Source organism: Gekko japonicus, unplaced genomic scaffold (genome assembly GCF_001447785.1).
Source record: "Gekko japonicus isolate JY-2015 unplaced genomic scaffold, Gekko_japonicus_V1.1 scaffold1359, whole genome shotgun sequence".
NCBI classification, from domain to species: domain Eukaryota; kingdom Metazoa; phylum Chordata; class Lepidosauria; order Squamata; family Gekkonidae; genus Gekko; species Gekko japonicus.
In genome coordinates this window covers 460,760-474,648 of record NW_015174315.1, presented here as the reverse complement: position 1 = coordinate 474,648, position 13,889 = coordinate 460,760, and the positions used below count along the sequence as shown (strand labels likewise).

At 45.3% G+C, this 13,889-nt stretch overlaps 1 protein-coding gene across 1 annotated transcript in view; it reads right to left on the bottom strand.

The window, feature by feature from the left end:
- Positions 1-751: 751 nt before the first annotated feature.
- Positions 752-13,889, bottom strand: part of TEX14 (testis expressed 14) — a 24,954-nt gene continuing 11,816 nt past the window's right edge. Inside the window, exons 6-12 of the mRNA XM_015424165.1 lie at positions 13,488-13,618; positions 5,711-5,807; positions 5,140-5,270; positions 4,496-4,609; positions 3,669-3,792; positions 2,035-2,213; positions 752-929 (exon numbers count right to left, since the gene is read on the bottom strand). Coding sequence (XP_015279651.1) covers positions 752-929; positions 2,035-2,213; positions 3,669-3,792; positions 4,496-4,609; positions 5,140-5,270; positions 5,711-5,807; positions 13,488-13,618 — 954 coding nt within the window. The remainder of the gene's footprint in view (positions 930-2,034; positions 2,214-3,668; positions 3,793-4,495; positions 4,610-5,139; positions 5,271-5,710; positions 5,808-13,487; positions 13,619-13,889) is intronic.

The window sequence follows — 13,889 nt, the reverse complement described above, 5'->3', positions numbered from 1 at the left end:
ACTTATCACACAATGCATAATTAACACAGAATTCACTGTTACAAGATGTAGTAATGGCCTCTAAATTAGATGACTTTAAAAGAGAACTTGACAAATTCATGGAGAAAAAGTCCATCACTGTCTGTTTGCGGTAATGGCTAAAGGAAACCTCCATGATCAGGAGCAGAGTCAGTGCGAGTTGCTGAGGGGCAACAGAAGGGGCAGGCCACTACTCTGTCTGCAGACTTCCCAGAGGCACCTGGCTAGCCGCTGCAGAACCACAAGTCTGATCTGGTAAGGCTCTCATTACGTAACAGGATGGTCAGCCAGAATTCACAACAATAGCTATAATAGTGCATGCTGTGTAATCCAAATGGATTACAGAAAACATGCAGTCATGTAAGTGTTTGTTTACTGATTGGATTCATTCAGCATCTCAGAACAAGATTTTAAACAGGGAGAAGGTTAGGGTTTTGGCAAAGAAAGATGAGAACTAAGGATGTCTGGAGAAGGATTGTTGAATGTATTGTGGAGATGTCTAGAGAAAGACAAACAAATGTGCCATGGGGAGTCAGAATGTAGAGATGCTGCAGGAAATGCCGCCATTCTGAGGGTGGGTATTTATTTACTACATTGATATCCTGCCTTCTTCCAGTGTGAGATTCAAGATGGTATACATGGAAGAGTTCCCAGGTGGTCTCCCAGCCAAATTCTGTCTACATCCTGACCTGCTTAGCTCCTGGCAAGGCTCCCATATCATGTGACCACTTTCCTAACATTCTGCCTCCTTAAGCGTACCTGTGAGCGCCTCCTGCATCACAGCACAGAAGCTGTAGATGTCTGATTTGGCCGTAGCAGACTTTTCAAGGATCACTTCTGGTGAACACCATCTGAACAGCTGAGAGGAGATGGGCACCCGGGTCAGGTTGCTGAGTTCTCCACCATCCTTGCTGCCGGAAACAGAAGGCCAAGGAGCTTGATGTGCGGAGGACATATTGACCACATATGCCCTCTGTTATTCATATATCTCCAGGAGCCCCAAACACTGGAAATGAGGGAGGAAGACTGGGTGCTGCTCTCCTAGACGCAACTGCTGAGCTACAGAGCCACCCAAACACCCAGGAAGCTCTGACTAGTAGAATGTTGAGGTACACTGGCCTAGGAAACAGGCAGATGATCCAAATGACTCATTAGAAGCCCCCGAATTTCAGGGTCCATGGACAATTTCCCAGACACCATTTTAAGAGACAGAGGCAAATGGCTAAGGAGAAGCCATTCTAGACCTCAGCCAACAGCCTTGGAACTGCAGTCAGGGAGGAGGGGGCAGCACACAGTGGCCAAACAGCACAGTCTGGGCTTCAGAACTCCTGGGACCAAGGCAGATACAGCAGCAGAAGAGCGTTCCCCATCCCTCACCGCATAAAAACTAGTTCCCAACATGCTACCACACTTCAATGTTACCAATAAAAAGAACCCAGGATGGGTCTATCCAGATGAAGGAGTAGGGATGAATACGCAGATTAGATTCTTAACAGCTGGGGGCAGCAAAAAGCAAGTATAGCCCCTACTCCACTAGTGGTCTTGAGTGTCCTCCCCTGACTTTCTCCCATGTAAGTTAATTTTTCCATATATCATATGGGAAAAAGAAGAGAAGAGATTGGATTTATACCCCACGCTTCACTATCCAAAGGTGTCTCAGAGCAGCTTACAAACTCCTTTCCCTGTGAGGTAGGTGCGGCTGAGAGAGCTCTGACAGACACTGCTCTTTTTCAAGAACAGCTGTGCCAGAACTACGGCTTGCCCAAGGTCATCCAGCAGGTGCAAGTGGAGGAGTGGGGAATCAAACCCAGTTCTCCCAGATTAGAGTCCGCGCACTTAACCACTACACCAAACTGGCCATACAATGAGGACCATATTTGTTTGCCTACCGCACAGAAGGTTCCACAGGGATGCACTGCGCCCAAGGGCCCTTGCAATCTACAAGCCCTTCATCCACACACATCCATACCTCCTCATCATAATGTGTTAGCAGTTCAGTAAGTATGGGGCTCAAACCTTTCAATCATGTACTCCAAGTTGGTGAGTCGGGCTTCACCAGTCATTACAACCATTATGGCGTAGGAGCTGACTGTTCGGTGGACGAAACCATGTATGTGCAGGAACTGCAAGGCCTCAATCACCTGGAGCAGCAAGTGCACAATCGTTTCAGCGTGCACAATTGGAAACTCTGAGCGCTAGAGGCAAGGAAAGAGAGTTACAGTGGTAACTGGTAGTTGACGCTCATTATTCTCAGTTAAACGAATGGAGGACAGACTGAAGATTGGCATAGCTAGCTCTTCTTCTGGGTGCGGATGGGTGGAGCTGACTTGTACATCCACTAAGAAAGAATGGCTTAGAAATTCATGGGGTAATATACGGCTTTCTCAGCTGCACTAGGCTTTTTAAAAATCTATTTATTCAGATTAAGGAGCTGGTGTAGTGTAATGGCCAAGAGAAGGGGCAATACGGGTTCAAGTCTTCACTCAGCCAGAAACAAATCAGGCAGTGTTAGGCAAGCCACTCACTTTTTCTCCCCACTTCAGTCTCCCCATCCACCATATGGGGAAGCTAATAATAAGAGCCTAACTTACAGTCTCGTTTAAGGATCGCTATGATAAAAGCTATGAAGTGCTTTAAACACTGGAAATACAATATAAATATTTGTACTTTTAAAATACCTTCCCTGCCTTTCGACCAGCTTGGCCTTCAAGGCAGCAAAGAAATTCCGTTTTAAAACAATTAAATACTACTGAAACAACTACTGTATCTACCCAAAAGTAAGATGATCCCCTTTTGGCTTTGCAGAAAATATGGGGGAGGGTCTTCCATTCACGTATATACATGGAGGGGAGTGCTGCCCTTTGTCACCTAGGAGCTTTCTTGCACCAGCCAGGAGATGCAAGGGCAGACAGAACAGCAATCAGCCCCCAGAAGGTGCAGAAGCAGAGGGCAGCACCCCCCCCCCTCCACCAGCTGGCTCACCAGCTGTTTGCAGAGAGTAGACTCATCTTAAATTCGGAACTATATTTTTTAATTTTAGCCTTTTGGGGGAGGAGGTTGTCTTACATCCAGGATTCCTTCCTTTTGTGTACATACAGTAAAAACATGAGAATCAAAAGCATATAGAAACAAGAACCATCTCAGTTGTTATTCAAAGCTCAGGTGAACAAGATGGACAGCAGGGCCAGTTCTAAAGCCAAGCCGACCCAATGTAACTGCTGGAGGCAGTGCAGTGAGGCAGGCACCAATGCACCCTCGTGGGTCAGCTTACTCCCAGCTATCAGGTGACTGACCTATCCTTCTGGGCCCATGCCGCAACATTTGCGGGCCCAGGAGGGGATGGATGCACCCTTATTTGGAATGACAGAATACCCTGAACAATCCCTGATGGAGGGATTTGGGGAGTGGAGAAAGATGTCCAGATCTCCTTCCAACAATCCCTCCCAGCCCCCAGCTTGCTATATTTAAATCGTATTACTTGCATTGTTTTTTCTGCTACAAGCCGCCTGTGAATAATAAGAATGTAAAGGTGTAAGTATTTTAACAATCAGAATTTTAAAAAGCAGAACAAAACGAAATGGGCTCCAGGGATCTGACCGAGCACAGGCGGTGCTGTCAATACTCTGAGGAAAACAAAATGGAGGCATTACCCTCTCATGAAGGATGCTGTAGAGCGAGCCAAAGTTAACTCTCTCATACACTAATCGGGTTCTCTCCAAGTCACTGGACAAGCACTCAGCCATCAACAGCAGCAAATGCGGGTGACGGAGTTTACTGCAGAGGTGATAAAATACCCCCAAATATGAAAGAAGGTCAGATTACACAGAAAATACATTTTCAGCTTCACAGATGTTTATCCTAGAAAAAAAGAGAAACCAAATTTCCCCTCAGGACATATTCTCTGGTCAGCCACTAGACTTCTGGCTTCCCTCTCTACCATCTGGCTTTGATCAAAGTCTCAGGGGATATAAAGCTGGTAGGATATCAAAAAGCTAAACAAGCCTCAAGATGGTCAATGCCTGGACAGGAGGCTGCACTGGAGCCAATGTAGCCAGTCAGGAAAATCAGGATAAGCTGATGAGTCCATCTCCATTTTGATCGTCGCTGCCACTGATTGGAGTCTTCCTCATTTTCAGTGCTGTTGATTATTCTTTTGATGTCATTTTAATGGTATAAGCACATAACTGATAACACAAGAAACACTGAAAAATGTCTACATTTAAAAGGGGGGAACTGGTTTGAGAAGATGGCTCAAAAATAAAGACCCAAAGAGTTCCGTTTACACAGGAGGGAAGCAAAAATGGAACTGGGATTTTTTTTTCTTGAAGCAACAGGGCTGCAACAAGTTGGTAGCGCACCCCCCCCCCATTTCTCATAGTACAGAAACTGTTCTCTCGTGGCACACTTGTGCGCACGCACACACCCCGTCTAGCCACTGCACTGACTAGTGACTATTACTCCATAGGCTGATGCATACCTGCTATACTCCTTTTCTGCAAGCAGCAGGTCAGCCAGGTGCTGCTTGCTGCAGTTCCGATGGGGTTTTAGATTCAGCTCCTTCACTGTTACCCGGGTCACGCCCCACATCAAACTGAGGAAGACAGAGGATAAGTGGCACTCACCAAAAAGATCAGGGGAAAAACCTTTCTGGATTGTGAAGTCACTCTTGTTGGCCCTGCTCTCTGCCCCCATTGTTAATATTCAGCTGTAAAATTTAAACAGACTACCAAGCACACAATCTGCATCAATAATACTTTTAAGTTTATTTTCACTCTCAGATAGTTTGTCAGGGATTCAGTCCCTGGTCTCCCAAGAAATATGAAGTTCAGAGGCCGCCTGTACATTTTACTCTGAAAGAGAAAATACTTGCAATATCTATGTAAAAATCCACATCTATGCAAGTTCAAAGGTTGAAGAAAACAAAAATTAGAGGGCATGCCATCTAGCATTATCAATTCCAGAGCTGAATAAATATAAGACAGTTCAACACTCTGGGCAGCTTCTTTCAAGGAGAAAGATAGTAAAATAGGGATTATGGGCAACAAGGGAGAACAAACTGCTTGATTTAGAGAGTTGCATTTAGGATGTAAGAGTACAAACCCATCTTCTATAAGAACTTACTTGGTCATAATCATGTATGGCCCACCAGGAAATGAGAAGGTCCGTTCATCGTCAGCCTGGAACAGTTCTTTTTCTGTAATGAGTGGGAGTGATGATAGATAGCCCAATTGTTTGCTGCCAGTGAGATAAAACTGAGATGGAACAGACAGAAAGACAAAGAGATCTTAATGCAACTTCAGATGGAGGGAATGGAGGACAGCAATGTGAGGCTCATAATTTCCAACTGTCTTCAAGGTATACAAGATGAAAAAATGACACAGGAGTAATTGCCCAACAGTCCCAATTATGTTGTAGATTTCTACTTCCCTTCCCATCCAAGGTCAGCCATTTCTAATGCTGGGGCTTTCCCTTAACAGAAAGAAGCAGTGGTGGTAGTGGGAACACTCTGGTGAAGGCCAGCTGGTGGCCTTAAGCCAGTCAGATTATGTTTGACACCCACCAGTTGACAATCCATATGCCAAGGGGATATATGATAGCACTATGATACTGATTTTAGTTAATGACTGAATTTTTCTTCATCTTGATCAAGGAAAGTGGGACCTTGTCTGTATTTTGTATTTCAACAGCTTACCTTCCCAAAGCCAAAGCTGAAAATTCGCCCAAACTGTTTGCACTTTTCAGAACTGTTCGAACCTTTCAGAAATCTTCCCAGTGGGCTGTGGTCCCTTCTGAAGGGCAAAAACGAAAAAGCAAAGCATCAGGGACTGCTCTTCTGGCAGACAACTTTGAGGAAATTTGTCACTCTCAACATCATCTTGGAGAGAAAGGCACGTGATTTAAGGATCTATTGCTTTTGAAATATGTCTCTTGAGCTCTACCCCCCTGCCCAGGTAAAAAAATAAAGAGAAGTGTGTGCAACTAGGTTCTGGGTGCACAAGAGAAGAGAAAGTCACCATTTAAGTTTCGATTGCATCCAATCTAGAGTAGGAGGCCAATCCATCACTATCGTTCATATGTCAACAGGGCCTTTAATTGCACCTGTTTCATTATCACACTTCCACCCCACAAATAAACTGAAGACCTCAGAGCAGTTCACATGTAATCAGCAGATAGTCTTCCATATAGGCAGTTGACAAGCCCAGAACAGGCATCACCAGATGCCTGCTGAAGTGGGCCAGATACCTCCAAATCACTTACAGCTAAGGGGACCCAGTACCATGGATGGCCAGATGCAGGCTGGGTCCCAATGAACACGATGTGAATTAAAAGAAAAAAAGAAAAGGCCTTCAGCTGCTCGACACCCTAGAAGGTCAATGCCAGACTTGCGTTAGGTACCCCTGACCCCAAGATGGGTTCCCCACCCTCCACTGTCCCACTGAGAAGGGGGTGAGAATGGAGCCCTGATACCGGCCTCAGAACTGGGAAGGAGAGGGGGTTCTTCTAGGACCCTAGTCCTCATCCTTATCCGGACCAACTCGCTCTGGCCCTCTCTCTCCCCCACTGTAAAGTCAGCCCCTTTTCCTCCTCCAGCCAGCTGTGGAAACCTCCCAGGGGGGCTTTGTGCCCCCCCCCAATCTGGATGAAATTCCCTTCCCACATGTTCTACCTGGAAGGCTATAAAAGAAAAAGGAAGAGACCCCACCTCTTCCCTATGCTGCCTGCCTCCCTGACCTGCTCCTCCCTTTATGGCTCAGGGGAGTCTCAGACCTGCCTCCGGGCTTCACCCCTCGCCCCCCGCTGGGCTGGCCAGGCTCCTCTCCTCCTGCTCCATTGCTGCAGCTGGGCCACTGAAGCACCTGGCTGTTGCCACAGCCACAGCCACCCTCATCTTCCCCACAGTCCTTGCTCTGCCTCTTTCCTACCTTAAAAGCCTTGGCTCACCCATCGTAAGATCAATGACTGGTCCCTGGCTGCTGTGGTTCCCCCCCCCCCATCTCCTCCTGACTCCCCGTCTTGTCTCCAGTCAGATAGGAACTCTCTGCCCGGATCTTGCCTGTCTTCCTTCCCTGGCTTTCCAAGATAAGGTGAGCAGGGCCTCCAGCTGTCCATGGCTTGTGCAGCTGGGGCAGGGAGAATTCGGAGCCAGACACAAGTTCCTAACAGGCTATATGGATCGAATTTATAACTCAGCATAAGACATTTGGGGTAAGCTTTGCAGCTCAGTGTTAGTCAAGGACCACCTCCACTCATATTGTCCAGCCTGCCAGTTAAGATCTTCTGAAGGCCCAGTTCCCCAGCCTTCAAAGGTAAAGCAGGTGGCAACCAGAGAAAGGGCCCTTTTTGGTTGTATCACCTCAGCTTTAGAATGACCTGCCCTGCGAGACTCGCCTAACATCTACCTTACTTTCTTTTAAGTGCCAGATTAAAACGTTCCTTTTTAGCCTTTTTACCACCAGGCTTCTGGCCCAAGGCTCATTCTAACAAAATCACTCTAGGCTGCTCCATATGTAGTCTATGCTGTTTTATACCCTGACTTGTTCTAATGGCATTGGCCTGTTTTTCATGGGTTGCACTTTGAGGGTGTTCATCTGTATTTCAATGGCTTCGGTTTTAATGGTTTTGTTTTAACTATTTTATTTTACTAATTGCAAGCCACCTCGAGCAGGTTTCTGGAGAGGTAGTACATAAATAAGTTCTGTTAGAGCAGGGGTCCCCAACGTGGTAACTATGGGCACCATGGTGCCCGCCAACATCTTTTCTGGTGCCCACCAAGTGTTTTTAAGAAGTGGGAGGGGCCAGGTAGGGCTTTTGCCCAGCAAAGGCTTCTGATTGGCTGGGCAGATTTTTAAAAATGTTGCTATGGTAGGAGCTGCAACCACAGCTCAAGAATCTTCACTGTGTGACTGAAGTAAATCTATGGCAATCATTTTGTGGCTGGCTATGCCTCCCGGGGCAGCCATTTTATGGCAGCCATTTTATGCGCCCACCATGCCATGTCAGAATTCCAAAGGTGTCCACAGGTGCAAAAAGGTTAGAGCCTCAGACAGGGAGAAGACCTTGAGAAAAACCATTATCATGTACTGACTTTAATCCAAGCAGTTCATGCTGGTTTCCAATCCACTTGCCCCTTTCCCCTCCTGCTCCCAAAAAGGGAAGGAAGGGTTTTGAAGCCTGAACACATACTAGCCAAGGCCTGCCCAGTCTCTAATCTGCCCCTTCTAGACAAAGTGCCTGACAGAGCTGTAGAACAAATTTAGAGTCCAGTGGGGCACCTTTAAGACCAATAAAGGTTTACTCAAGGTATGAGCTTTCGTGTCCACGCACACTTTTTCAAATACATTGGAATGGTGGGTAAGGCTCAAACTTACAGACAGGGAAATTAACATGTAACATGATGGTGTAAGATATGCAAAGACAAAAATAACAAGCTAAGGTTATATGGTCAACAGTTGTAAAGAAATACATATGTCCGAATAGCAGATAAATGTCTAAAGGTGTCTCTTCTAATTGTGGGAAGCAAGCCGAGGATCTCCATTCTCTCCTCCCAGGCGTGGAGATCACTTAACAGCACCTCTTGAGGTGGATGCAGTATTATGTCATGACAGAGCAGTAGTGGACTAACTACAGGTATTCTTGGATAACTCGTCTGCTTTAAATCCTTTTCAGTCTGGCTTCAGGTGGGCTGCAGGAAAGAGACAGCCTTGGTAGCTTTGGTTAATGGCCTCCATCGGAACACAGACAAAGTCCATGCTTCCTTGTTGCTCCTACTGGATTTATCTGCCACCTTTGACACAGTGTGCCATGCCATCCTGTTGAGGCATTTGGAGGCAGAAGCAGTTGTCAGGGGACGTACCCTGGACTGGTTTAAATAGTTCCTCACAGGGTGCGGTCAGACGCGCCGTTTGATCTGGTGTCGTGACGGTTCCGCAACAGATTTTATCTGCACGTTCACACACCCAACATCTGCGCACCGTCACCAGCTGTCGGTTTCCGGATCAAAACCCCTTTTGCTACCAGGTCCCCAAGTGGTGTTTTCCTGATTCTCCGGTTCTAGCCACACTTTTTGGCCGTCTGACCCCCCCGGCGTTGGCGAGCCACTTCCAGTTTAACCCCCCTCCCCGCTCGAAAGCTGCCTGAGGCTTCCGCTTTTCGCCTGCCATTTTTTTAATGCTTTGGCGGTGTGCACATAGCTGGAGCTCCGCCACCATGTTTAGAAAACCGACATTTAAACGGTCAGTTGTTTTAGAGTTTAGATGAGTTCGAGATCTCACAGAGGCCATTTTCAGGTCAAACGTTTAAATGGAAGTCTCTTGTTGGAGGGGTTGGATGCGCCATGATCATTTCCCCCCCTTTTACGGAGGGGCGCCTATCCGCATGCACAAACTGAGGGGGGAAATTTAAAAACCCGTCAACATGCGATCCCGCGTGGTAAAGCAAGATAAGGGAGGTAAGTGTGATCACGATTATCCTGATCAAATATAATCTGGTTAGAACCGGAGCAGTTTAACCGGCTCTCAGTACACCGTCTGACCGCACCCACAGACCGGACTCAAAGAGTTCCTGTTATCATCAGTGTGGGACCTGCCCTCTGGGGTTCCACAGAAAGCAATCCCACCCTCCCCCCATACTTTTTAATCTCTATATAAAGCTTTTAGAACAAATCAGTCATAGTTTTGGGGTCCACTGTTACCAGTACAAGAATGACACTGCATGATCAAACGGATGCAGAATTTTAGAGAGCAGATATCTATGGAACAATGGAAATGCTTATGGGAAAAAGAAATCAAGTTTACAGTCAGCCAGGCATTAAGGGAAAATTGGTACAAAATGTTTTTAGATGGTATATAGCCCCAAAGGACATTGAGAAAACAAACAAAAATTACAAAGGAAAATATTGGAAATGCCAAGACACAGATGGAACTTTTTTCATATATGGTGGACTTGTAAAAAAGCAAAATACTGGAAGAAAATACATGGGAAAATGCAGAACATTAAAATTTAAATTTTCTATGGATGCTAAGAATATGCTGTTAGGTATACATGGTAACAGCAGCTAGAACTATCTATGCAGCAAAATGGAAACTAGATGTCTGCCTCTGCCTAGAAGAATGGGAAAATAAACTTGCTGAATATGCAGTAATGGCAAAATGAACAACTTATCTGAGAAATAAATCAATCATGAAATTTGAGGACAGATGGAGTGTGGATTATGCAAGCAGGAGACAAATTTAGAATGAGAAGTACTTCAAAAATTTGTATACAAATATATTGAAATGTAGAAGTGGGAAGAGAGTAAGTTTTAAATGTAACATCTTGAACATAAATGTATAAAGAATTGGATCCTGAGCAGAAATATCTTCTGCCTTCTTATTATGAGATAAATAACAGATTTTTTCCCTGCACTGATATATTATTTATTGTTAAAAGTTAACGATGAGTAGGTAGAGGTGGCAAAAATATATAATACCGAATATTAAAGAAGAAACCAAAAGTGTATATGTAAAACAGATTAGCTACGTAATTTGAAATCCAAAATGCTGAATATAAATATATCCCAACAGAAGTAAAAATACATTGATGACACCCAGCTCTGTGTCTCCAAACCCAAATCTCCTCGATGCAGGAGAAGGCCTAAATCACTGCCTGTCTGCTAGGGTTAAAATGGCTAACAATGAACAAACTCAAACTAAATCCTGACAAGACAGACATAATGCTGGTTGAAAAGGCAAAGATTTTGAAGGACATCGAGCTCCTCACTTTCAATTGGGTTCAGCTGACCCTTGCTATTTCTGTTAAGAGCCTAGGGTTTATACTGGATCCAACCTTACTGCTGGAGAATCAAGTTAATGCAGCTGCAAAAAATGCTTTCTTCCAACTTAGTCTTCCCTGGAAGATGGTGCCCTACCTCTGGCCATCTGGCTCCATGGCACAGTAACATCAAGACTAAACTACTGTAATGCACTCTACACAGGTACAGGATGCTGCAATCCAGTTATTATAAGGGGCTAGGTGGAACATGCATATTATTCCCTGTCAAAGAGTCCTAGTCCTGTCCAGGGCCAAAACTCTTTGTTTAAGGGCTGCAGAGCACAAAATTACAAACCCTGGGGTGTGACTCCTCACACACCAGCCTGGTAGTCAGCCACCAACCCTTTAGACTATCCCAATGATTAGAAGCCGAAGGGCAAGCTTCCAACCTTACCGGGACTAAATAAGAAAGTCAGCCCTGCAAGGCAAGCTTGCAGAATGAGTTTCTCACAAAAGCAATTACTCTGGTAGGTGGTCAGACAGTCTAGGCTCTGGATCTAGACTGAGGTCATTTAAGGGTGTAATGTATCCAGTCCAGACAAGTCCAGAGACAAACGTCGAGCTTCGCCCCAAGAGACAATGGACTATGCGGATCCTAGCCTGCTCCAATCAGGGGGCTAGGTTCCTGGCCGAGAGCCTATGGGACTCTCAGTCACTGTAAATAACCTATAGGGAAGTAGGAGTGTGTTTTGGGTGGCGGTTTCTCGGGGGATATAAACCGGCCTGCGAGCCGGCCAAAGTAGTCTTGTTCTAGATAGAATAAAGTACGCTTTGCTGAAATCACTCACCGTTTGCATACTTTTTGAAAAGTATGCATACGGAGAGTGATTTCAGCTAAGCAAACCTTTATTTAGTCAGGAACAAAGACAAGTTAACTGGCTCGCAGGCCAGCTTATATTCCCTCAGAGAAACCCACCACCAAACACACACCCCACTCCCGATAGGCTATTTACAGTGAGTGACCAAGAGACCTATTGGCCTCCTGGCCTGGGACCTAGCCCTTTCATTGGGCCTGGCTAGGATCCTACTGGCCCATTGTCTTTTGGCATGAAGCTTGAGGTGTTTGTGCCTGGACAAGCCCATGCATGCCCGGCCCTGTCGGGGCCTGATACACTACACCTTTCAAAGGGCAAATAACCACAAGAGTAAATTAAAATACATATTTTATTAAGGTGCACACAAGAACTGTGAGGATAAGACAAGAAAGCTAGAAATTCAAAAGCTAACTAGAACAGTAATACATTGGTTCCAAATATCAGATGTTACCCCATTCTCAGTAGAAAGTTCCAATAATCCAAATTGGCTTTCTCCAGAGTCAGCATAGCCAGGAGCTGCCTGGCTCACACAAGCAACATTCAAGATGGCTGCTGTGAGTGAAATGATGACTGCATGTCAGGATCTCAGACAGTCACCATCAAGCTAAGGAACAGACTAGAAACCTACTTCTTTATGGCCAAGGGGCCCTAAGCCCGCATAGCGGGGAGGGCGGGGTCTAAATTGAATTAAATAAATAAATAAATAAATAAATGGTCTCAGGCCTAAAAGACCAACAGGGACCCTAGGTGGTGATGTATAGCCAATTCACGAGGCCAATGGCTAAGCAGATTACCTAAGTGGTGGTCTGACCTGGGGGGGGGGGTGAGAACTGAAACTGTCTGCAGCTAGGTTGGCCCTTTCCCACAGGTGCAAATCACAGACCTTAACTGAATGGAATGTGACTACTTGGAAACTTGTACTGGGCTCCTTGACTCCCCTTTGCAGCTGGGTGTTTATCTGCAGTTTCACAAGGTCAGCTTCCTCTGGCTTAGCAAGTTGTTTCTGAATTCTAATGACTCACAAGTAGGCCGCAACTCAACCTGAACCAAACTTTGAAACAGACAAGAAATTTTAGAGAACCAGTCTTCTTCACACTCCCATTCTGCAGTCACTCCATTGGCTGCCATCAAGCTACCAGGTTCAATTCAGGGTATCGGCTATCAAATACAAAGCCTTTCCTTACCTTGTTTCCTCACATCTACAGGACCCTCTGTCCCTCTTTGCTCTGCCCTGACAGCTTCCCTTGTCTGAGCAGGGCCTTCTGCAGGTGCCACCATGCAAATGGGCAAGATCAAAAACTGCCCATACATGTGCATTCTTTGTCTCCCCCTCCCCCTTCGGAATGGCCTGCCTGATGAGGTCAGGAAGGCTTCCACTCTCTCGGCATTCTGCAAACTAGGCAAAACTGAATTATTCAGGAACTGTGGAGTGTACTGAGCACCGTACATGTTTTTGTTGCTCTAAGTAGGATCCTACTACATAATTTCTGCATCATTTAACTTGTCATATTAATGCTTATGCTTTGTTTCAGCTGTTTCATATTTCTGCAGCCCAAATCCTATTGCACTGGTTATTGATGTCACATCCTGTTGATTGCATTGACTCATACTGTGTAATCTGCCTTGAGTCTCAGTGAGAAAGACTATAAACAAAATAAATTAAATACCTTTTTAATGCAAGTGGAAGAGAGCCATAGATACACATTTTGTGGCTTCCTCAAATGAAAGAACATGATCACACAAAGGTCAGAAGAATTACAATTATGAAGCACCTATTTAGAAGCCTGTTAATAATGGAAGTTCTGGTATTATGAGAAAGGGAGAAAAATGTACCAAACCACTTACCCTTGTGTGATGCCCCCAAACCTGGAAGGGTTGTATACAAGGTCTCTCGGAGAACGAACCTTGTACAGCAAGGTGTGATTCAGCAGAGTGGCCTGCATGTGTGCTGTGCAACGCTGGATAAGCTCCAACATCTGAAAGGGACAAAACAACTTAGAGGTAGGGTGGTTCAAGGCTAAAACAGCACCTCAAATGCAAAAAGCATGGAGTGTAGAGACAGCCTTTATAAAACTTAGTAAGAGGTTATCACAATAGTGAAAAAAATATTGCCTCTTTCATGTTAATTGCGATTTGGAGTACAAATTGGATATATAAAAAAATATTGTTGCCCTGTTCTTGCGCAGCAAAAACTTGCTGAAATCTGTGGTTGGTTTTCATTGCATGTGTGCTTGCACATACAATGAA